A 27,106-nucleotide genomic window follows, 5' to 3' on the forward strand; every position below is an offset into this window, starting at 1 on the left:
TTGCCCAGTGACGAATCTTCCTGTTTAATTAGTTTCAGTCAGCAGAAAAATACAGAATGTCGTGTCTGGTACAAACGATTTGAAATCAATCACAGCTGGCCAACCCACGTGTTTAGAGCTTCCTTCACAATCTGTCGCTGCAAACACATTGCTTTCAAACACAGGCAAAACAACGCTTTGAACACGTGACTGAAGTCTTATTGTGACAAGACAGATCATACATCAGTTAATAATGCTGGATGTACAGAAAGGCGGATATATCTCTTGTTGGTGCAAATTATCTTAGTAAACAATGCATTTTCCACTTTGGTCCCCAATTTTTGTAACATCCAAATGTATACAGACAGTTTCGTTGAGGCTCAATGCAAAGTTATCAATAAATCAATAACCACAAATATCTTCATCATTATTTAAATTAAATAGGAATATCTGGGCACAAAAATAGCAACTAAACACTCAATCTTGTATAATGTCCTGGATAGTTTGTAGCAAGTAAACAGTAAAATGGCTGGCCTATGTAGATTTCACTGTAAACAAACACTCTGAAATTGGGTGTTAATTCTTTGTGTATTATTCAGTGACACATACCTTTAGTGGTATTTGTGGTCTGAGCAGCAGCAGCAGTATAACCTGTCGAATAATTCGTTCCTTGAGCCCCTTGTGTAGTATATGCGGAACTGTAAGACGCAGCTTTAGGAGTGGCTTGAGTCACCTGCCGAGTTGTCGCAGTGTACGTGCTTGTTGTGCTGAACGCTGGTTTTGATGCTAATATGCAAGAAGATAAAAATTACACAACACAAACATAACATTAAAAACATTCACTTTTACGAACAGCCTCGTCACTATTACCTTGATAATGAGTGTCGGTGGCCGAGTACGTGGCGGCCGCAGCGGCGGGCTGCTGATAATACGTCTTCGTGCTGTCATATGCCGTCTGCGCGGTCCGCCCGTAACCATAATCATAAGTTGTTGCTGCCGTTGGTGTTCCTGCACCCACTGGTCAAATAATTACATGGTTATATTTAGTGGTGTTTTAATGCATGAATATTTTAAAATACTGTTATAAACATAATTTCAGACTCCGAAGTAAGAGGACCCAATAAACTCTGTGATATGGTAGTACTTTCAGGTATACAATTCCAGTAACAAATTAAATACCGCAAAAAAATTTGTTTTATTAAAGGTTCTTCTATCGTGAATACTGAATCAGGGAGGCATCTAGGAATGAGTAACAATCTGACAAAACTGCAAAAATGTCACAGACACCTGACTTAATATTTTGCTGCCACACACCTCACTGCAAACAGGTATTTTTCATCACATATACCTATATATGATCATGCTTTATACCAAGGGGCACTACAGACAAACAGAAATTAATGTTATTATTGTGCACAAATGGAATAAAAAAAACTTCCACGGTGGTAAGTAACAGAACTACCAAATTTGAGAAATTCTAATATATTTTTCTATTTTGAAAAATTCCAATTTATAGCTAAAGACAGTTCCTCTAATGCATACTTAAGAAGAATTTAAGAAAATCAATATTCCAATCATGGATGGAACTACAAACAAAATGTTCAGATGCAACATCACAGAAAATCCACATGGTAGCCTTCAGGTCAAGTTATCTGGTGAGAAGAAGAAATTAACTTGAACTTATTACAATGAAATCAATTATACTGTTAAAAATCACTGAATAAAGTACAGTCATTTATATAACAACAAACTTATACACATACAAACAAACAAAAATAAATACTTTCATGCAAGAGATGTGAAGACTTAAAAATTCTCAATCAAAGTCACAAAATATAATGAAGAAAACAAATGTAACACTGAAACAATATATTTTCCTTTAGAAAGGAAACCATGGAAATGATTGTTGCGGAAGAGTTCATACTGAATACCAATTCTATTTCAGATTATAATCTTAAGCCAGGTCCACACTTGTACATTCTACAGGAACATAACAGCATTAACACGACGGATTCCAAAGTTCAGGTCTGCACAAGAGTGCGTGCATTCTGGCAAACACGACACTTGCATCAGTGGTCTGATGTAACATCGAGACACTTGCTTAAAAAGCAACAGCAGTGTGGATTGGGTGCTCCACAAACAGAATATAAGCATGTAAGATTTGAGGTTTTCACAGCAGTGAGTATGAAGATTTCTGTCTTCTGCGTTGTTGCGCTGCGTAGTCTGGTCGATGTTAACCAACGTTTCAGAGGTCATACTGCCTCCGTCATCAGGGCGATGAATATGCCAATTGGATGGAGGGGAGGCAGTATGACCCCTGAAACGTTAGTTAACATCGACCAGACTATGCAGAGCAAACCACCCAGAAGACACAAATCTTCAGAACATGAGCAGATGTTACAGAAACAATGTCCACACCTGCACATTTGCTGATAAATTATGGCAGAAAACGCTAGCATGGACCATCTTCACAGGTTGTGATAACATGCGATGTTGTAGATGGGTAACAAAGTTTCAGAGGACTCAAAATGTTAATATCCACCTACGAGACTACATGGCATCATAACTCGGATTGCTACTGAAGAGACAGAACACAAGACTACATGCTCACAACCCAAAAGACCACAATCCGAACTTCCACTAACTTGACTTAATTACACTGTTTGCAGTTCATATACCTAAATCTACAAGATGGCAAGCTTGCAGGAAGCGCAGTCAGCTCTGAAATTAACAAATTTCTGGCCTTTTCGAACACCCAAACTCATTAGTATGGTCCAAGTTCAGAACGCACATTATGTTTTCACACAAATCAGACATAGAAACTACTCACAGTTATTAAGTACCAACAATCCAACACAACTGAAATCCTACAAGCATGGCAGATGCTCTTTGCAACTTCTTAAATTGGTACTTATGCATCACGTTCAAGAAAAAGAAAAGTACTGAAAATGTGGATAATTTTGTCGGTAACAATATAATCTGCAAGCTTTCAAAAACAATGTACTGAATCATAAACAAACATTTTATTCTACAATACTGCCTGTTGTTCTGTATGGTTCTGAAACTTGGCCTCCTCTCACAGTAAAGAGAACTTGAACTGAGGGTGAAGGTTTAAATGACAAGATACCGGATAAAACTGCATCATGAGCTTCACGATTTGCATTTGTCTTCAAATATCGAGATAATCAAATCAAGGACACGATGGGCAGAGCATGTAGCATAGCATAGAACACGATGTGCATACAAAATTTTGAATGGGAATCGTAAAGGAAAGAGATCTCTCGGAGGACCTGCAACTATGTGGAAATCGGATAAATCTGAAGGAAACAGTGACAGGGTACGGGCAGTATTGTGTTTATATATATATATAAATAAATAAATAAATATATATATAAATATATATATATATATATATATATATATATATATATATATATATATAAACCTCAAAACAGGAACTGGTGGCTAGCTCTTACAAACACAGTAATGAACCTTCAGTTCCATAAAAACTGGGTAATTTCTTGATTAGTTGAATAATTTACCAGTTCCTCATTACGGACCCTGCTCCATGCAGTTCCTGATAGTCCAGTTCAACAAACTTGTTCAAAATCTTTTAAATGTGAACTCTGTCAACAACGTGGAAATTAGAAATCAAATATGTTCTACAAATTTATTTATTTCATATAAGCAGTGTTGGTCTAAAACTTTTCCCTTCCTGATGTAGTAACAATATTTTTCTTGGGGCCCTCAATGTTAATGGCCTTTACAGAAAAGACAGTACTAGAAATAAAACACTGGAAACTCTTGATACGTTCCTTAGCAAGTACTTGTGACAAAAAATTATTCTGAAAAACACTTTAGGAGGGAAGCGAACAACAGAAACAAGTACACCTACAAATACAGCTCCACACTGCACCAGAGTTGAGTTGTAAACGTTATGTGAATATTCTAAACGCTAAAAGAAAGAATATAAAATACACATGCAACTATACAGCCAGTATCCTGTATTCTTTTTACTTGTACTTTCATGCAGACACAACAAAAGAAGCAAGAACCATAAAATCAAGCATAAATGGTACTAACAATGACCGTATATAAATGTACTGGCATATTATGTATAAATATTGACAATAATCAATAAATAGCTATATTATGTATACAGTATGTCTAATTTCTCTTGGCCCGACTTGAACAAATGATTACCTTGTTCTTGGTTAGGTATACAATTTGGAACAACTGTAGGATCGGTCCGCCAATTTTTTATTCTGTTCCCTTCACCAGACATGGATGTTTCCTCTTGGTCTGGTAAGTTGTAGTGGTACCAACCTATGAAAAAAACTCACTAGGAAGCTAATTTCTATATCTCTTGTGCATGTCAATATGCAGTGACCTTAGAATTAAGGTATAATTGACAAGGACTTGACAGAATAATATATTATAATTAAAATTAAATAATTTGCTGAGTACATAATCACAAGGACCTTGCTCTAAGCACGTGAGAAAAATTATCCTTAATACTTGTAATCATTACACTGGCAACACAATATTGGTAAAACCAAGACAGGTATATTTGATATGCAACTAAGAAAAATGCAACCTCATTGGTCATGAAAGTAAGGCAAGACGTACACAGTAAAATACCGTTTTTGGACTAAACGTGCATATGAAAAAGGAGGGACCTAAATACAAATGAAATAAAGCTTTAATAAGAAATTTTGGACAATAAAACCTACATATACTGTAAATATAATGCTTATATTACGACTTCATCCATATTTGAATAGACAAATCTTAAATATTCTGTTCAAACTAAACGACTTACTTCAAATGCCACACAGGTCCACAGTAAAAGTATGACATTAATTTAGTATAATTTAAATGTGAATGTGTTCTAAATTAATTTTATATAATCTGTAATTTTACCTTTAAATATAAATTATTAAAAAATTATATTAAAAAATCTCCTACTCAAAAGACACCAACAAACTGGGATTTCATCCATATGCAGTGTTGGCGATTATCCCCATCGCATTCATAAAAAGATCACCCAGCCTTAAATCAATAAGTCCCATGCTGAAGGCAGCTGTAGTACGATGCTGATTATTCTTCCACACTGCCGATAAAATTCCCTAGATACCATAACAAACACTTGGGCATAAGCATAACTTACCTTATCCAACACAGAAGAGAATTAACTTCAAACTAGAACTATTAAACAAGTACTTAGAGGGGAAAAAGTTGACAGTGGAACCACGGTTCCAGAGAACATGACGTAAATACGTCTCTGTAATGAAATGTAATGTAATAATTCTTATATGAGATAAGTACCTGTGATATTCTAAAACGTTTTTACCAGCACAAAATTATCTACTCTATGACGCACTTCTTCTATAAGCGATTCACAGCTCAGCTCTTTCCGCAATAACAAAAGCGGATTGTTGACGGCAGTAATGAAACACAACAATGCCAAATAAACAGATGACGCAACTTCTTAGGTAACATAACATTGCACGCAGGAGTTCATATAAAAGCTGACCATTGTTGTCGGTCCATATATACACATTGTGTATATGGATCTTACACGTTTTCCTTTCACTTTTTTGCCGAATGACCCTTCCGCATAGACGTATTTACGTCAAAAACCATTCCTTGAAAAACTTATTACAAAAACCTGGCCATATAACTTAGCCACTTCCATTGCATAAATAACTTACACCTGCCACTCTTTAACCATCATGTACATACTTACGTGCTCTTATCACAGGGTCATTACATTAACCTGCTTAAATGTTATGCTATTTCTGCCATGACTTATCATAACATACAACAGATTTGTTAATATAATATATACTGAGATTTTATCTTGAACACGTACAGCCTATAGCTTACAACCAGTATGCTGTTATCAAATGCTTGCAATGAAGGATGTATCTACGCATTAATTGTTAAATTCTATACAAATTAATTTAAAGTTTGGTTAACTCCATCTAATTACCCGAGAAGTAAATGGCGGGGTAATCTATTCCAAAATTTAAAATACTGTACTTTGTACACAGACTACAGTTAATATTACCAGTATGTATGTATCACTCGATAAAAGGAAGGTGCAATTTCACTATTCCTTCTATCCAAAAGTACAATGTGAATGCAAGACACTTTGTAGCATTCTCATCTGCAATATTTATAATCAATAAAATCTATAAATATTTTTATTACGTGTACTAATTTATAAAGATATAAAATTGAAATAATTATGAAGTCAATTCTTAGGGGGTCACTTCTATGGTATTTCACTGAAATATCCAACTACACTCATGATACAACTCAAGTAACGCATGAACATATCCACACGGCTTATTCTACCAAAATGCGTTAGAATGTATCAAGATGAAATTGGCGTACTGATCCTATAGTCGCGTTTGTAAAACTGTTTCCTTCATTAAGGACTGTCAAGACAGTCCCTTATGTTTCAAAAGAAATGACTAGAATTCAAGAAAGGTCATTTCTTTGATATAAAGATACAGAATGTTCTACCAACTAAAATACAAGAAAGTATGCTGCTTTGTTTATTAAAAGAAAGAACCCAAGTTGAAATTTCTAAACTATAAAGGTTATTTGTACATGCCAACATAAAATACAGTAAACAAAGAAACAGAAGAAATAAATTCTATTGAAAAATGAATCTAAAGCAACGAACTGTGTTCCTCTGCATGCCATCCACACAACCAAAAATGACAAATTACCTGCATATGTGCCAGCTGTGGTATGAGTAGCAGCAGTCTGGTATGCAGTCTCATATCCAGTACCAGCTCTTTGAGCCGTATATGTAGCCGCAGTGGCTGCAGTTGGAGTCACAGCATACCCTGTCTGTCCTGTTTGATATGCAGCAGCACCAGCAGTTCTGAAATTCACACAGTAACACCTTATGGTACTTCTGTGGGCAATGTTTAATGTTAGTGTTGTTGAATCTGCCTAATTGAATGGCCACACATTACCGTATACAGACGTCCAATAAAAATTTTAACCCCCCCCCCCCCCCCCCAACGAAGTAAATAAAACTGTGACTGCCTATTCGCCCTTCAGTCATGACTTTGAGACATGGCAAATTTCTCAAATTTAAGCAATTAGAAGATTGAAATTTGTATTTATATTTACACATGATAACCTAACCAAGAAGAGCAGCTCAGATTTAACTGAAGATTATCTTACTGAACATACATTTCTGACTATATTCTTGATTATCTTTCTAACCACTGTTTGCTTACACATGGAAATAGTTATTAACACAGTTGAACTTTCACAGCAAACAGTAAACTCTAAGCAGGTTATTACATGGCCAATGTATTGAAAGGTTGTTACTATTCACAGTATTTGTGGGAGAACTCCCTAACCCAATGTCTGCATTCTCTTCTCACCTGCAGCACACCCTAATTTAAGACACTTGGGGGCACACCACAAAATTTCACTTTACAAAATGGGGGTACCAAACTATATATGGCCATAAACATATATTAACACGTAAATACTTGTCCAAAAAGAATGCAAGCATGCGAAAACCAAAAATAACACATGTTGAATAAAACTATGGATGAAGAACCAGTAAGTGCGTGTGTTTTTGGGATTTTAATTATAAAAGATAATATACTGCCTTTTCTAATTATAACGTGCAAATACAAAATTTCTTAGTCAAGGCATCATGGCGGTACCTTCGTTATAAAGGCCGGTTACCGGATCAGCATTTACTAGACGTCTACGTAAGTAATGTGGTACATCATGGGAAGAAAGAACAATTGTTTCGACTGCACCTGAATAAACTCCTACGGATTTTTACCGAAGCGATAAAGACACTGACCGACCAAACTCATACTACAGACGCTTCACTGCCGGTTTGGATTTACGGACATCACGCAGAAACACGCCACGAAAACTTCCTATTGCGTTCAAACAAGACAAAATCACAATGCTAAAATTGTACAGCACTCTGCATCTAAACTCAACAAAATATTTTAACATATAGACACTTATATACATACCCATATTGAGTTCCACTATGCGTAAAACCGAAGTAATTATTTGTAGCCATCCTTCTTTCTTCTTCAGAAATGAAAGAGGACCAAAATGGCTTCCCACTTGCGAAACAAAGTTGTCACCTTATCGCTGATTGGTGAATTTCTACTTTAGGATGTTCTATATATTATTCCTAAAAATATTACTTATATTAAAGCATCATACATACAGTAAATATTAACGTATTTATGACACTATTAATGCAACATAAGGATTACAATTACTAAAATGTTTTTTGGTATGTCCTTCTACATTATATTGTAGTTCGAGGTATATACGTTAGATGGCTCTATTCATGCAGTTGTATCTGCAGAAGGAGGTGGCGACATCTATCAGTCGCGATGCAGTTTCATGCTTGATGATGGGAAATTTTACGTTTTTTCTGTCTGTGGGTTCCTACATACTGCAAAGCTATCGAATGCATTCTGATTTTTATTCGAATGGTGGCAATCGATATATTATACTCATGATAAAGTAGAGATATGAAAAGTTCACTGTTTTTAAGGTTCTTAGTTTTTTTAAACATTCCAAGGATGTTATATTTATGTTCCATAAAATAATTTGTCACTGGCATGCTATGACACAATTACAGCCTTAGCAGGATCAAACAATTCTCGATACATCGCTTCTGTTACTGGATGACTGAATGAATGGCAAACTGTTCGGTAACAAAAATGTTATTGCAGTCTAAATGGTGCACACTTCTTGTATGCTCAACGCCTTCGTTCATTGTACAAGAAATCTGACATTTTAATCCACGAGGAAAATGTGGGGTTGTGACCACAATTTAGGGATGTATTTCAGTATGGCAACTGAACTCACGAAATTCTTCACACTGACGTTTGCAAGAACAATGTATGATGATTGAAGCCACAGGACTTAATTATTATTAATTGGCATGTAATTTTCGAGTTTCATAAAAATAATCAGTGACTGATTTTTATAAGTGTGAGGATGAGTTTGTATGGACTGTTCATCTGGCTCACGATACGGACCAGTGGCGGGCTCTTGCTAACACGGTAATAACACTTTTGGTTCCAAAAAATGTGAATTTCTTGAATGGCTGAGCGACTGTTAGCTTCTCAGAAGGACTCTGCTCCATGGAGTATGTAAGTAAGCAAATCATTTCACTGTTTTCCAGTGGAAAAAGTAAATTTATGGCTTCCTTATACACACTTCTAAGCTTAAATTTTGAACTTCCTATTTCAGACATTGCCTGTTTGAGGATCAAAGCCTTTTTTATTCTTTAAACTTCGTGTTAAAATCTTTCTAACGAACTCCATGGAGTGGAGTCTTAGAGACATTCCATGTTCATAAGAACCTGACGAATTCGAGGTCATATGTAATACTTCACAAAAGAGTTGACAGTGGAACCACGGTTCCGGAGAATCTGACGTAAATACGTCTCTGTAATAATTCTTATATAAGATAAGTACTTGTGATATTCTAAAACGTTTTTACCAGCACAAAATTATCTACTCTACGACGCACTTCTTCTACAAGCGATTAACAGCTCAGCTCTTTCCGCAATAACGAAAGCGGATTGTTGACGGCAGTAATGTAACACAACAATGCCGAGTAAACAGATGACGCAACATAACAATGCACGCAGGAGTTCATATAAAAGCTGACCATTGTTGTTGGTCCATATATACACATTGTTGATATGGATCTTACACAACTTTGTTACGCTATTTTGCAGAATGACCCTTCCGCATAGACGTATTTACGTCAAAGAATTATGACTTTTCACAGGGAGGAGTTCTTTGTTAAACCCCCCCCCCCCTCGAAAGTTGTTGAACAATCTCTTTTGTGCTGTCCCAGATAGCTTCTTCCATATATTTGCAGCTACCTGTTTAAACGTTTTATACAATGGTGACTACAATGACCAACTGCCACTTGCAGTTTTTTATGGACGTGTTTGTTTATTTATGCCTGAAGATAGTAAGTTTGTACGTCGAACCACCTGAAAGAGACTTATATCCGAGCGCCAGTTATAAGAGAAGCAGATGTACAGAAGAGGTTCGTGAAAAGTCTTAGAAGTATTTTCTGACCAAAGTAACTCCGAATAGTTCTTACTTTCCTAATCCCCAGTGCACACTCCGGAGACAGTTGAGGAGCATCTTCACACGAAAGAATGGATTGAAACGGATATCGTACCTCCGACTGAGAAACAAAATATCTAACATAGAACTGAAATGTGGATGAAGACTTCTAGGCGGGCACACCCAGATTAATAACCATATTCCAAAATCAAGGACACTGAAGATGTCTCCACCATTTTATCAGTCGATGTAGAATTCTAGAATTGACTCGACTATGCTGTGAGTGTTGAGGGGCTTCCTGAGTGGTCATCAGAGGTGAAGTAGACAGGCGCAAAAGGGTGGTAATGTGCACGAGGATGAGCAACTCGCCCGGTGGCATGGGAGAAGGCGTTTCGAGTGGGGGTAGGAGGAGACACGGGCGTCTGTATGCATGGGAATGCCACGAGAGTGTGAGGGAGATGGGATAGAAGCAAATGGATGGGAGGGGCTGGCGGACAACGGAACATACTCTGCCATCCCCCCGGCACGCAATTAGGCCCGCCTTGTTACCAATATGATGACCAGGGTAGCAACACTGCTAAGGATGTCGTGACGATCGCGCAGTGCAGTAAGAATTGTGTGGGTGTTACATCCTGTGAGGATCTGTTCTCCTTATCGTAGTGGATCCAAGTTATCCTCCCAGATGGCACCGTGTTCTGCGTGTGTGTGTGTGTGTGTGTGTGTGTGTGCGTTCTTGCAATTTTTCGAAAGTATTTTTTTTTATGTACACATCTCAATTTGGAAGATGACGACTGATTTCACGAAGATTAGTTTAAATGTATATTTTATCTTTTGTGCTTTGTATCACATTACGTACAATTCGTTAGCATTTTACTATATCTTCTGCAAAATTGCAGAAGCGTACTGTCGTCACCTAAACAGTGAGGAATTGCCGTGTGTGTCCTGACCATACTGTTCTAATGTCGTTTGTGTAGAAATAACCGCTACTTTGAAAATAAAATAAGAAGAAACCAATTCACTGACCGCAGAAACATTGTTTATCAATCCGCTTTCATTAAACTAGCTTCACATTCAGGAATATAATAAATGAATCTGTATTCGTGGATGTGAGTTTCGATAAGGGACGAAAGAAATATTATGGAAGGTTCTAGATATAATTCATGACCGCAAATAATACAGTCATATATATATATTTGTGTGTTTGTGTTTTTCTCTCTGTAATATTTCTGCTATTATTAAGAGTGTTTCTTCGCGAATTTTTACATTGTGAACTTTAGCATCAAGACATCATTTTGTTCTATATAGTTCTATAAAATTCTATAATTTCTATCATTAGCATCATTTTGTGCTATATCTTATATTCTGAACCACGTTTGTACTGCAATTCGCACGTTATCATTGCGTGTATTTTCAACGTCGCGTATGAAACCTACAATATCATAATTTTCCATTTTGTTAACCAAGTGTAATATAAAGCGTCTGTACTGGTTATGAATAGCAAAGTATATTTAAAAATTCCTCGCGACTTAATTGGACTATTTTGATATCTTCAGGTAATCAAAAAACGTCTTGTGTCTTGTTCACGAACATTGAACACTTGAGTGAGAAATTCGTTTTTAAACGTAATTAACAACTTATGATCTGTTATTATACAATAGAATACAAACACAGCAAGTTTCTACTCTTTGTGTTCCGGACATATTTATTTTCCTTTTTTTTGCGATATTCATCCCTTAGATATCACAGGAGTTTGCCTCAGAAGAAAAAGCGAAAAGTAATAGAGAGGATACGTCTTTAAATTGTCTCATTCCCTAATACATTATTTAAAAATTTTGGTAAAAAGGCAGAAAATAGAATCTAGAATCCAGGGAAACTCACCTAAATTTAATAATATAAAATTAATATTTTTTTTTATTTTATATATGAATTTGAGCATGCACTTGGAACGACTGCTGTCTCTGCTTGTATTGTGTTCTTTACTACACGTCACGTATGTACCGCGGTTGCACCCACGAGCGCTGGCAGTTCACGCCACCTCTTCAACATTCATCTTATCCTAATAAAAGCGCTCGTATTTCTTCAGCCATGTGTGACCGTGTTGTTGACCCTCCCATTTTGTGTTTCCGAACTCAAAGGGGAGGAGCTATTTCTAGTTATTTCAACCAATCAAAATGAAGGATTGTCAGTTCAGGATTCCTTGCCTTCTACCTGAAACCAACAAAGTACTAGAAGGCAATTTTGTTTAAAGATATGGCTTTTGGAAGTAATGAATATTCCTTCATCATGTGTTGATGTAATCTGTACAACGTAATATTAATTAACGTTATCGAGTAATGTACCACAAAAAATACGAAAAAATTGTTTGGAAGCAGGTTTGCGGTTGTGATAGATTTAGAGGTCTACTTTCGTACCAAATTTTAAACAAAGACCTTGTTAAAACTGTTCCTTTTTTCCCAGGACTAATTTACCTCTAATGGGTTTTTACGTTTAGCCTTCATAACCTATATTTTTATAATCACTCTGTTTTGTGAAATAATAATAAGTAGGGCACCGCATATACGGCGGGTTAGGGAACAGATCCCCCCGCCGAACAGCGGATCATTGCCTTTTTTCACTTACAAATGAATATCAGAGCCTAACAGGATATTTACGCTGTCAAGTTCACTATAACGCTAGACTTAAGAAAACGAGAAAATGGCGTCGAATGCACTTTTCTGACTCAGCTGTTGAACGCGTGAGTTCCAAAAAAGCGGGACCCTACTGTAGATGAGTGTCTTCTGCGTTGTTACGTCGTGTAGTATGGCAGAAGTTTACCAAAACTTCTACCAGAACGCGGACTCACCACCGTCAAATCCTCAAATCTTACCTTCAAATATAACAGCAGCTATCAACTACATCAAATATGTAATTTTGGGTGAATAGTTATTAAAAGTGACAAATCAAGAATTCTATGAAGACAGTCATTCAACACCGTTTGTTGCAGAGGATCATATTTTTAATAATTTTAATATATTCCATCAATATATATTATTTAAATCTTGTCCGTCTAATCACAATAAATTCTTATTAAATATTAAAATATTACAATAATTAACATTTAAAATATTTATTTAAAATATTAAATGATGTTCTTTATCGAAATATTCGATTTACATTAGACCATCTCATATTCCATCAAGTTCCATAGCTACACTGACGTCATAAAATGTCGATAGTCCACCAACTTCATCGTCATTCTACGTTAAATTTTACAGTAAAAATTATTTTCTTCGAGAAAACCTCAATGTAGTTTCGCACTCATCAGCAGGGTTTCTAAAGTTTCAAATTTTTTTTCTAAAAAGTGTGATTAAAATTAAATAACATTAATAATAAAATTGAAGTTATATTGGAGATATCCTAAGGTTAATGCTGATCTCTTCGTCAGGATACCTTTCTGTTGTAAGAGATTACTGCCACAGAAAATCACTTTCTTCATACGAGCTCAGACGTAAAGTAATCTTGTATCGCCGTATCTGAATCTGCGACCTCTTTACCACCAGACGCTCCTATTACGCTAGCGACCGCCTCAGATTGGCAGCGGCAACCATTTTGTCCCATGGCTTAGTTGCACAATTAGTTACGCAGTAATTAAACATTTGGTATCAAAACCATTTCAGTGACACAGAATTACATCGTTGAATAATACTCAAAAGATCTTAGCAAAATCGGACTCTATTAATATGACGGAAATAGGATTTGAGACTTTCGCGGTGAGTACAATCAATAAAATCTTCTCGGGCAATCAGCCGCGTTAACTTGTTACCGTAGTAAACCGACGTTTCGGGAACCAACTCTGTCCCCATCATCAGGGCTCTGATGTGACTGGATACCTCGGAAGTAATGTAACGTGTTACAAATCGAGCATTACACAAGTGAAGACAGCGAACGGAGCCGCTCGATGCGAGCCGCGGGCGCTCCATCGTGTTGTCGGTATTTTCGCGAGACACTTCGATTTCTAGAGTTTGAAAGAGTATCTTATAGTTACATAGTTCCCAGGCAATTCCCACTCGTCCTTCTGGTAAGGATAGAGAGTGAAGAAGTTAGGATGATAATTAGTGAGAGCTTCATAACAGAGACGGAGGAATTTTGATTTGCATGTTAGTGAATTTTAAATCTATAATTTGGGAAGTTAAGTACCTCAGTCACATCCACTCTAAGGGGGTAAATTTTGATGAATTTAAATCGGGAGGGCTGCTTGGAACTTGGGAACCATCTCAGCATTTGCTTAAAGACAGAAGAAAACTAAGAAAACATGTGTCGAGATGGCCGATTGCAGATGAACAAATCAAGGAGAATGAGATGGACGGGGAATGTAGCGCGCATGGGGGAGATGACAAAAGCGTACAGGATTTTGGTTGGGAAGCCTGGAGAGAAGAGACCATTTTAAAACCCTAGGCTCAGGTGAAATAATAATATTAAAATTGATATTAAAGAAATACAATAGGGTTTTGGGTGTGGATTGGAATCGAGTGGCGGGATTTTGTGATCGCCGATTGGGTTTCATAAAAGGCGGGTCATGTCTTGAGTAGCTGAAGGTAGGATACTATAAGCTTATCAAAACACACTGTTCCATGGAGCTAGACCCAGTTATTAAATTAATTCGTTAACCAATTTATTAACTCATAGCCTGCTATATTTTAACCAAAATGATTTACGTCTTAGCGTACCAAATCCTAGACAAATTCACCTAGGCATAAACTTTGTGGAATATTTACCATTTCATATGCTATGGTTATACCACTATAATTCGGTTTGATCGGAACTGGTTATGCTAACTGCGTTTCCACGACTCGATTATGAATTAAGCGAACAATTAGAAAGTAATCCGGTATGTGGTTCATTTTTCAGTCACGCTCTAATCTTGGAATGTCTTCAATGTTCTGTACTTGTATTTGTCATCATGGAGTTTATTCACAGACTGGTCTACGAACATGCCAATGTTGAACAAGAAATTGTTCAACTTTTGCTTGGTAAGTCTTTTTAAAAATTTCTTATGACTACAATCAATTTAGTATCGGCTATACATTTTATTTCAAGAGCACATAGTCCATTTTTAAATACATTACGACGGCAACTGAATGATATTATGTAATATCTTGCTTGGCCGCGTTTCTGGATACGAAGATTTTGCGTTCAGTGCATAGGGCAGTAACACAGTCCACGATCTTCTCATCGTTTCTGATATCCTGCTCAGCACGTACCCACGGGTGGAAACATATGGGAAGAAAAGTGCTCAAGAGGCTTTGGAGAAGAGGATTGATTGATGTGGCGCCAAGACGAGAGAGAGACAGAGATATGTAATGCTTTGGCTAAATAACTTTTCATCAATGAACTAAGACACCTTCAACTCTCGGTACAAACATGGCGGTGAGGTATACGACTTGTTGATGGAACGAAAGGAAGTTTGCCCAAAAGCAGACAAGGCAGATACGTGTGTCATATGTGAATTCTTTTGTCGGTGAATGAGGGGAGGATGGTAGCTCAGAGGAGAGGGAAGGAAGACATTGAAATGACGTCATCCATTCCACATATGCACATATTCCACACATGAGAAGCGCAGTGTATTTACAAGTGTTCCCGCTGGTTTAGTATAATACCTCTTCACTGTTCGTGTTCTCCTCGTAGAGCGTGCGAGGCCATGACGTTCTTAAGCGTGAAAGTGATCGAAGAGTGACAGACAGCTTTTCCTCATGTCAGACGCCGGTCGCTTCTCGGGCAACTTGTCCTTCGTATCACCTTTTCACGCAAAGAATACGAGCACAAGTAGTTTATTTTGAGAACAATCCATAACTTACCATCATGGAATTGACGTAGGAAAAGTGCATTCATTCATTTGTTACAAATGAAAACGATGACATCGACATGATAAATGACGGTTATTAATTACAGGCCTAACGAATTGAATTGTTCAATTAATATGATGAGATCATGTGACTGGCTCAAAACGTGTATTGGACTGATGACTGGCGTGGAGTTTTACAAACCTCCTGCTACTGTTTGTTTGCCTGATATACCACGTCTTGTTTCGGTAACTTGCGCAGACATAGCGCGCCAAGAAAGTAGTTCCCTTATTTTCTTTGGGGACGCTCAGGAGTCCGTCGCGCATGTCAGATGCAGCATTGAACGAATGGAGTCGATCAGACAATGGCGAGATACGTATTGAAGCTCAAATACAATTTGTGACATCACCAATGAGCAAACTCTTTTATTTATTTCCATTTCAACAATTTAGGCATTACGCAATCAACGACAACTGTGTTTGTTAACAATCAGGTTAAAGGCGTGACGTTTCTCCGAAACCGGAAACCACAAATAAACCGCAATGCTTTACGACTCAGAATATCAAAACAGACAAACATTGACAGCAGATGGCTGAATCTCTGATTATTTAATGACACCGATTCAACTGCATATGTTATATTGAGTCAAATGAAATTGGAAGTCTACATTATTTGCGAGTAGGTACGGCTTTGATAGGAGACGGACGATCTTGGTCGAGGCCTGTTATGCAAACATTGGCAATTTGCCTTGCAGGAACGAAGTAACCTTCGTAAATTCTCAATCAGTATAGCCACAAACCTAACAGAGATTCGAACGGAGTGTGTGCCGAATCCAGTAGCAGACCCTTCCTCATTGCTATTCCAATGTGATCTATTAAATTTTCATTACAAGCTTAAAATGAAATGTAAACGAAATTTTCCTTCTACTAATAACGTGACGTGAGACATCACAAACAAGTGAGCCTTGGCCGGATCATGTCAGTTGGATTTGTGACAGTTAGAGTTTTCAATAGGGAAGAAATGTTTAAATTTGGTTCAAGGAAAAAATACATGCAGTCATAACAAAGCTGGATAAATCAAAACCTAGATTTTGAAGTGAAAGGAAACAAATATGTCTACATCTTAAAGGTGCAGAAAACTGTCGTCTGTATGTTTTTTCCCAACCTTCGTTCCTCTGCCAATGACTTGAAATACTTGTTTTTCGGTTGCCACGCGTTGTCGGGAAACCCTTAGTACATACACTCACTACGCTGTGCAGATTTGCGAATCGTTGCAAAAACAACCTTCCCTCTACTTATGGTCTCTTGGCGTTCAAAGGAGCAAATTCGGTGGTGGTCGAAACTGGAGGAAAACTTCCCCTTTACAGATAGAGACAGAATATAACACAGCTTGCATGCAGCGCTTCTCGTGGCAGTGGACTTCAACAACGATGGTCTTTACCCCAAATTCATAACTGAAATTCGACCTAAATCTTGCATGAAGCATAATTTATTTATTTATTACAAACGCGAACATGTGTAACTAAACTCATCCATCGTCGGAACACGAAAGATTTTTTTTTACACGTAATTATAAAACGCTGAAACCGCTCAGAATATATTTTTTCTCTCTGGCAGAGAACTCGAAGGTCGATATATACACGCGGCCCGGAAGAAAATTGACGGCAGAACGCTGTGAGTTTGGCGGGAAAACAAATGTTCCACGGAGCAGGAACACATGAATGCAGTAGAGGTTCACTATTCCTCGCCGTACTATCGAGCACGACTTTGTCTGGTAGAAACAAAATGGGTGGGTAATAATAAATATGGCTCGCTTTCGTGTGATTTCCTCCCCTAAAGTCTCCACCCAAATGGCACGCGTGGATTTTTCATGTCTTCGACGTTTTGCTTTCACCTGAGAGCAAGTAGACGCGGAAATTACACCAGGGCAACATAAAATACAAGAACTCTGACAACAACTGCGTCTGGTTTGTTCGCGACGGTAGGCAGCTATGCCCTCAGCATCCCAAGAGCAGCAGGAGACCATAATAGAAGAAGACCAATACTAGCATCGGTCGTTGTTTGTGGTGCTATCTGCTGCCAATGGTGACAACTTTCCCACGTTTCTACGTAGTTCTCCATACCGCCGGATTGTACCGGGATATTCAAAGCAGCTGCAAAATTATATTAATCAAAATTTTTTATTAATAAACGTTACTTATATTAACAAAAATTAAGAATACAACTTCAATAACAAAAATTTATGAGGGCTATTTATCTTCGAACTCTTCAAAGAAGATTAGCCTAACAAGAATTAGTCAAAAGTTTTGCGTTAACAAGTATGCATCATATTACATTATTCTGTTTCCGTCTGTATAATCCACTGATATAAATTCCGACTGAAATGCGTTAAAGTTGTCACACGATCTCAATACTGAAGTTTTTTAAAACAATTAAGATATAAAAATGTCTGTACAGAAATTATTTATCTGCATTCAAAATTTCACACGCCTATCAAAATGGTTCCTTAGTTATAGCTACATTTTGCCATCAAATCGAAAGATAAAAAAGTCTTCTGCTCGGCTGCTGTGTTAATTACAGCTTTCAGGATCTTGACGAAGTGAATTCGACTATCACACATGTCGCCTCTATCTTCAGAGTAGACCTACAAGACTACATCATGTCAAAACACAGGAAAAGAAGCTTATTTCTCTTTTATTAGAAAGAAAGAAGACTAGCTGGGAATATATTGAACACTTAAGGACAGACGACAAGGGGTGGTCCTCCTGCTTGGCGATTGGATGGAGGACACAACTCACCATCATAAAAAAACCAGAACATTACGAAACTTTAAACGGAGCCTCAAATTATAGGGCTGTTGTTAATTCGATAATGAAAGTAAGGGGTACGTATTTGGCTAGCTCAGTGTGCTATCAGCTTCTCAAGAAGAACTTTAATAAATGTTATATTAAGTACCTTTTTTACATACGAAGTAATTTGCAGTTTCGGCACGCGTTATGAATATGCTAATGGCTATCAGGACATGTCACTTGAACTTACAACGATATGGAGTACAATTTTTCTTCAGAAACACAAAGAAACAGATTCAACGCACAGGTGGAGAACAATTCGTCCTCTAGATAAACGCCTTAACTGTTTGCTTTTTTTATATAATTTGCTGAGAAAGCAGGCCTTGTAATGTGTCCATAAAATGAAGAGGGCATTTTATTTGTGTAGATTTGTCTCATTCCCGCAAAGTATCAGCCAATTCCGTTATTTTCAGAATTAAATGATGGTACGACGTGCTGTCCGGGGTCTGTATACATGAACTAGGCAGAGGCTCTTCGCGGAATCTCTCGTATTGATCTCAACAGCACGGCCACTGCACTTGGTCCATGAGAGAGAGAGAGAGACACACAATGGAACTGAGCGGAAGGAGGTCGTTAAGAGAAGCGAGAGACGGGGCTAAGTGGCGTAGTACGGGGGAGGTAGAGACTGAGGACAAAACAAGTGCAAAGTAGAGGAAACTGTGTGTCCCTGTTAGCATGAGTTCCTATCTCCCCACACCCCGATTTCACCCAGCATCGCATTCACAGGCCAGTCCATTTCAGATAATAATTCTGTTCACTGTCACGAGGAAAATGACCTTTGACGACCTTGACCTTTCAAGTTTTCAATCCAAACCAAGTAACACAATTTAAAAAAGGTCATGTTCGCCCTACAGAGGACATCGGAGGGCCGAATGCGAAATTCGGACAGCGAGTTGAGAACCCCCGTGTTAAACCTTGTGTTGATGAAGACGGAAGTGAGAAAATAATACACATTAGACTGTTTTTGTTACAGCACACAAAGGAAATGTATAATTTTGTATTTTCCAAGTCTCATCGTGCGAAAAAATCTTAATGTGTCTGGAATAACATGGAAACAAAATTGTCTTGAAAGTGAAGTAAATGAGCCGTATTATTCCGTGTGTTCAGAAGTCGAATTCAAAGTCTGCAAAGGCCTGCAGTCTCATTCATTTGAGCTCAAAAGAGCTACGGGCCCGTGAAATATGCCTCGAGCAGTAGCAGATTTTCCGTTCTGCCCAGTTTTGATTGGCGTGGGTTGCTGAATGCGTTCCAAGTCACTCAGCCGAAAACTGTTTTTAGCCAAAGGAATCCCGACGAAATGCGGAAGGAAGTGGATGCAGGCTTAGACTTCAAACAATTTTGCGATACTAGTAGGGGCTTTTTAAGCAAGGTTACTTTCGTGGATAAATAATTCGCTTCAAGCACTTTCTTTCAGCGCGGAAGCTGGCTTTGCCTCAGTAGTGTGTCGGTGTCAGTAGTGCCTGAATGTAAAGATCCCCAAAACCAAATTATTTGATTCTATATTCAAATTTTGGTCTAAAGAAGCGTCTCTAATTATGATATTTGAGGTTCTCGCAGAGATAAAGATGTCGATGTTGATCTTCTGGGTAGAAACGCCGTGTGAACTTGTAGGTAGTTATTAACGTTTTGGAGGAACATACTGTATCCATCTTTATGATCGAAGTTTGAGGTAGTATGTACCTCCGAAACTTTAATATCTACCTACAAGTTCACACGGCGTTTCTACCCAGGAAATCAACGTCGACGTTTTTCAAGATCGACAAATAACTTGGGTTGTGTCTTTAAGTCCGGTTAAGGATTTATGTATGGTATTTCTTTAATTATAAAATAAAAAGAAACCAGTTACAATATCTTCAACGGGAATCGAATTCATGACCCCGGAACCAGTTCGTTATCACAGTGCTACATTCATGTGGTTTATTTTGATACGCTGTTAGTAGCTCAGATTACATAGGATAGTGGTATGTATGTAGACCGTCTGGTAAGGAGAGTACTGCATGACAGGAAGATACATTTTGGCAGATTGAAATAGGAGAAGAGAGAGAGACGTTGATAGATCAGGAAAGTACGTTAAATCTAGCAAGGCCATCTAACAAATTGCTAGTTATTCGTACACCGATTCCAGATTGAAAAGTCGCCGAGCTACTGTGGGGACGAAGTTGCAGGAGAAAAATGAATGCCCTCATGAAACTGGGATGTGATCAATGGAGACGCTACGCTGAGACGTCAGGCTTTTCTGCACCAGGCCTGAGTGTGAAGGAGACCCACTTTATTTCTGCTTCGCGGCGTTGTAGGCTTTTCTTACTTGTCTGTGTGGCGAGTTACAGGGGACCAATCTCATCACACAGATTTTTATTTCCGAGTTTCAAATTGCATTCTTTTCTGTTAATTTTGACGTCAATAATGTTTGAAGCTAAAATATTCTAAAAATGGTATACTCTCACATTTTAATATCGCCATACCATACCATATTGCGAAACAAAATGTGACAACACTGTAACATACCACTACTCAGACGCTTGGATTAAATAGGCATTTACATTTTTTTAGTTAGTTCTGTAATTTTCTATAAATTCCAAGACTCTTAGTACGTTTAATTTCTTCATTATGTCTAATTCGTTTAAAATTCAAACGAGTAGCAAATCCTCCTCTTTTCCTAATGAATTTAATTTCTGCCTACGTGATTTTTCTTTTATCAGCTAAGAATCAGTCAGTTGTAAATCTTGTAATGAAAAGTAAGAATTGATCGAACTCAGTTTCGAAGGTCTGTTTCTGCGTGTAGGGATTGATTGTAAAAGATACAAAAAGCATTTTCCGAAAAGAAGCAATGGACTACGACTACGTGTTCAGCCATCTTGCTTGGAGGTTTTCTTTTCACTGTCCTCAGGTACAATGACCTTTATAACGTGTACACACCACGATACGCGTATGAAGTTACCTAAGCTCAGTCCAGGTAAATGTATCCCACAGAATTTCTTACCATATCAAAACCGGATTCAACTGTTACACAGAGAGTGAAAAAAACAAAACATTTGAAGTAATGCACCTTCAAGATATGATCTGTCGCTGAGTAACCGTGCGACGCACATGAACTTGATCTTCACGTGTTGTCAGAACAATCGTCCACTCGTTTTCTAATAATATTAATTGTAGATGAAAAGACTGTGTTACATAATCCCATGAAAATGGACCAACTTCACGTTTGCTTTGAAGTAATACAAAAAGGGAAATATGTGCTTACGTGTAATACAATTTAAGGCAAAGTATACTCTAAAGGTAAATGTTGCTTTTCAATTGCTTGGATTTACGTATTGTTCTCCTTTCTGTTTACAAATTACCTACGTGTGTTAACTTTCGTTATAGTCACATAATTTCTTGATAATTCAATTATGGTTATTTAGTTTATTTATTATTTATTTCTTGTGTTGAAACTGTAATTGGCTACCTAGCTGTTGATGCAGAACACAAAAAAAATAAAGAACTTAATAATATTTAAGCGATTAATAATAAATGTTTGCTAAATAATTTGTACTAAATATTCCAATTACTCCTTTTGACTTAATCCTTCCAGATTTCAAATAAGACTGGAAGGATGCTCTCTAGTTTACACATAATGGATTTTCCATTACAATTCTTCCTATGGACCCGCGATGTATTCCTACGTCACGCTAGAGCCTAAAGAACAACTTCTTTTAGGCAGCTTAAATTTAGAAAGATAAACAGAAGAAATTCGTAATTGCCCAAACTGAATTCGAATGCAAAACTCCCGAGTTCGAAATTAGAGGTCTGCAGCGTCCCCCGCCATCTACATTCGACAACCTGCAACTAAAGTGGATAGTCTGCATATTCGAAGGCCCGTGTTGCTGACGGAACAGCTGTCTCAGCTATCCACCTTAATTAAGCTGAGTCGCTCCTTCTCGGAGGACTTAAAAGAGCCGACGAAGTCCTGCTGCTGCCAAGTCCAAACTGTGAACAAAGCATAGGGCTCATAAAGACACACTAGAAAACTGTTCTAATTTTTAGAAACCCGTTTACAGGTCACAATTTGTGTAATCCATAATTACAGTTCTGTTCAAACGTTAATCCTTCATTATTGCATCACGGAAAACAACTCAAACGTAAATACAGACTTAGTAGTAGTATGTATCAGTGGTGAAAATAACGTTCAAGAAGCTATATTTAAATAATTTTAAACATATCGTTCATCAAAACTGTAGAAAAGCTGATGTTATGTCATTCGCTTTCTGACCTGAATTTTTTTTTTTCAAAAATGTCGAGGAAAACGAAAATTGAAAAGCTACATACAGACAGGACAGAACTTCAACACCAGACCTTACATCCTAACACATAGCAAACTTGGTACATACAAAAATTAATCTAAGTTAGTGTGTCAGCAAATGAAGATAATGATCATGTCTGAACTTGAGAAGTAGGATTTGAATCTGGACTAAGGAATAGACCTTTCTGTGCGTTCTGCATCAACGACCATCATCCTACTCGTCATTGTATCCTCCACTCGTACAGGATGTTGTGGTCTGGGAGAAGGTTGTTCTCGTCTGAGGAATCCTAGGATGATTCTTAGTATCGGAAAACCTCGGAAAATCAGACAGAAATTCGCTGTGAAAATAGAGAAACTGAAAACAAATCTAATAGTAAAATTTCAGCTAAATATGCATTTCATGTCTAAATTTAGCTATGTTATTCTATGAATAATGGAGAAGTCGAGTAACTAAGTAGACCAAGCCTTCAGTACCTGCATGTGTCAACCAGACAGTCTTCTGTATCTATTTACCTCCATTACAGATGCTACTGTTTATTTAAATAGGTATATGCATCATCTGAAACTTTTTCATCTCTGTTTGACGTACTCATGTATGATTCAAGCGAAGCTGAATCCTTTGTCACACAGTTTCGTCACTACCAGTCTGAAGTGGACTGTTCTACTTCTTCTTGTCACTGTGTGACCCAGCGGAGAGGTGAGATGTCTGACTGTTTTAACTTCAAAATTACATCGAACGTATTTCTCCGGAATTTGAACAGAAACCACTAGGAATACCAACGTTTAGATGGGGAGAATATTTAAATTGATATTATACAAATAGAATTTAGTAAAATAGAGTGGATTCATGGCTCGGGACATGGCTCAATGAGTAAAAAATTAACCTTCGTATTCCATAAAATGATCGAAATTTCTTGAGTAGTTAAGTTTCGCAAGAACTCTGATGTAAGTATGGAGCTCGCTACTACAATGACTTTAAAGTATAATGAAGTAAGAAATAGATTAATATTCTAAATAAATTACACACAAATTTTATATTTATTGCCTTAAGTTTTTGTTAAGTAGACCTATTTAAAACATGGCGCAATGATTTCGACGGGCAGGGATTTAAATCGAGAAACACTGTAATTTCATTTTAACAGCAGGGGCTAGTATACTTGCCATTTAAAATATTACCACTGGTCTTCAGTGTCTCGGTAAATGTAGGTTGTGTACGCTTATTACAACGCACTCAAGCGTCGGTTTATATTGTCGATACAAGAACAAGAATCAAAATTCCGTGACGACACATGCTGTTCTGTGATAAAATCTACCAAGATAAGATGTTAGTGCTGGTAAATATATCATGCAAATCGTTATATGTGAGACACGGAAATTAAGCAACCGGTTTCTTTGAGTACTAGACTGTAAATATATTTAAATAAAAATATTCTTGGATGTTATCAATCGACTCATAAAATAATAAAATTGAACGACGTACTTTATTATTTTATTATACGATGGATAACATCCAAGAAACTTTTTATTTAAATAACTCACCATCGTCACAAAATTTTAGATTTGAGATGCAAATATATTATTCATAAATCGTCGCCTTTTGGTTATGCCTGTCTTCTGGGTTGTAGCGCCGTGAGAATATCAAATCCTAGCTACGTACTTACATAATATTGTATATTTCAAGCTCTCGATGTTTACAGAGTAACTCAAAATGTACCTACCAGGTTTAACGCCTTATCTCACCTCAATGATAAAGCATAGAAATCTCATTCTAATATCACCGAAATCACCATCTCAAGTCATTTACATTACGAGGCGTTAATGATGATACGAAAATGAAGAAACAAATGTCATTCATACGGATAGTCATAAAATGGGCTGATTTATCCAGAGTTATTGATGCAAGAGAGGCAAACTTTCACACACACACACGGACTTGATTAAACTGGCTTCTCTTTGTATATTGCAGGCGGTAGCCTATAAAGTAATTTAATCCCTTAATTTTTGTGGGTGTTAAACAAGGCAGAAGAAAAACAAAGGAAAAATAATATTTATTACGCAACACATCACGTTATGGAATACAAATTTTATGGGATGCTGTATACTACTTGTGTCATTTCCCGTATAAAATAAGCGAGATTTTATTTTAATCGTGTAGGCCGGGCTAACGCAGCTAACACGGATAACAAGAACGCCCTACCCCTACTGAGTTCTGAGTAACATTATTATCAAGTTGGAAGATGAGAGACACGTGATGTAGTGCTTCAGCGGATATTTCAAAACTGATATTGTCGGATATCAGAGGAAATTGACCTTAAAAAATTGTAAATGAATAGGTCGAATATGTTACATACTAACTGACTAATCGAAATTTTAAAGCATTAAGCTTGTTTAAATATTATTTTAAAAATCCATTTCCTAACTCAAAGAAATCAAGAATAGGCTACAAGTAATTTATACATAGTTAGCATAAACTGAATTAATTCGGCCATCATTTCCAATTCGACTTTTACACGCCATCTTAGCAAGCAGATTTAGCTCCATGTTAACGTACATGAATAGCATCTGGAGTACCTGGTATCGAAACCAGGCCAGGGTCGAGTATCCTGTCTGAGGGATTTCAGGGCCCATTCTTCTTTGCTATACAGAGACGTTACTTTAGTGCCAAAAAATATGCCACAGTTCTTTACTGTTAATCATGTCACATAGCGTGTGAAGATGATAGACCGAAGATTTTCTTCAGGCCTAAAGATTGAGATAGTGTGATCCTAAAAAGATGTTGGTGTCTACTTACAAGTCCACATAGCGTCATTTCGACCTGACATGAACATATCAATAAATGCAATGGTTACATCACTTTAATAAAGGAGGTTGACTAATTAGTGGAATAATAAATTTAACTAGGAAAATTCTCGACTAAACTTTGTTGCGCCTATAAATTCTTGCAGGGAATTCAATGTAAGACTCCTGAAATTATTTTTTTTATTCAGGGCAAACTGTCCCATGCAGGAAAACTGAAACATTCCAATCTACTGTCCTATGCTTGCAGAAAACAAACGTTTCTATTTTTTATTGAAAAAAAAACAATGCTTACAATAAATAAACAAGTCAAAAAGAATAAATTTAAAATAAGAAGAGTCTCTGAAGACTGGAAGCAGGCTTCAAAATTTGTGCCGTCTCTGATTTGGCGGAACATTAATTATTATTACTTCCGTTTTCGATGAAAACTGTGATTCGGTATTCATATTTCAGATAAAGAGGAAAAGTTTCGACAAACCGCACCATCAGCTTGTTCCGGTATGCCAACGTCGTCCGGGGCTCCGGTTCAGTTCAATACTTCACGGCGTGGCGAGACGTGAAGGGAGGGGAGGGGACAGATGCAGACGGCGTCGACGCTGGAAGAAGGGTAGCAGAAGCAAGGGGAGCGCCGGCTAGACAGGCGGAACAACGCACGGCGCTAGTCAAAAGAGACACCGAAATAAATCAAAATTGTACTCAAAAACCTTTCGATATTCCTCCTTTTGTCATTGTTGTTATATTTAGCTGGGCAACTTAAAATTGTTTAATTTTAGCTGAGATATCAGTGACGAGAGAGAGAGAGAGAGAGGCTGAAGTCGGATGATATCACCGCAATACAATTTGTGGTTATATTTGGTAACAGCAGCGGACGTATATCAGGACAGACGAAGCGGTTGTGTGCGCTGTGGTTTTGATATACAGAACTGAACAATAAATTGTAATCACATTTATGGAAAACGCTATTAATATGCCCGACAAAAATATCGGTAAAATGTAAAGTAGTAGACGCATATGGTTATAAATATTATCCCTAATCCCTTACCATTGCCATGGCAAAGGTTAAAACATAACACACATGATCAAATATTACCCCAAATGTCCAAGCCCCTTAAGGCGTAAATGATCACCAACAAACCAAGCTACCAGCCAGTACTTACATAGATTTTATTACATGTACTACAATCTTAGGAATTTTCTGCGAAATACGTCCTCAGTACATTCTTCCGGCAAGAATAAAGAACACGATTTCCTGCGGTGAGTGAAGGAGACCTAA

General features: G+C 37.3%; 1 protein-coding gene and 1 long non-coding RNA gene across 9 annotated transcripts in view; one reads left to right on the plus strand and one right to left on the minus strand.

The window, feature by feature from the left end:
• Positions 1–8,168, minus strand: part of Zn72D (Zinc-finger protein 72D) — a 22,580-nt gene extending 14,412 nt beyond the window's left edge. For 3 of the 8 annotated variants that reach the window (XM_087344896.1, XM_087344894.1, XM_087344892.1), the window contains exons 1-5: positions 8,013–8,167; positions 6,723–6,880; positions 4,183–4,305; positions 850–996; positions 587–765 (exon numbers count right to left, since the gene is read on the minus strand). In XM_087344896.1, the coding sequence (XP_087201022.1) occupies positions 587–765; positions 850–996; positions 4,183–4,305; positions 6,723–6,880; positions 8,013–8,062 (657 nt within the window). In that variant the 5' untranslated portion in view covers positions 8,063–8,167. Of the gene's footprint in view, positions 1–586; positions 766–849; positions 997–4,182; positions 4,306–6,722; positions 6,881–7,685; positions 7,705–8,012 lie in introns of those variants that run through there. The other 5 variants (XM_087344895.1, XM_087344893.1, XM_087344898.1 and 2 more) reach the window with 4 other exon arrangements.
• Positions 7,679–27,106, plus strand: LOC147874451 (uncharacterized). The gene is made up of 2 exons (XR_015534099.1): positions 7,679–7,733; positions 26,287–27,106. It is a non-coding gene; the product is annotated as an uncharacterized LOC147874451 (long non-coding RNA).

The sequence above is a fragment of the Zootermopsis nevadensis genome, unplaced genomic scaffold, assembly GCF_977971745.1.
Source record: "Zootermopsis nevadensis isolate Lab colony 2312 unplaced genomic scaffold, Znev_1.0 Znev_ptg000008l, whole genome shotgun sequence".
NCBI lineage: Eukaryota > Metazoa > Arthropoda > Insecta > Blattodea > Termopsidae > Zootermopsis > Zootermopsis nevadensis.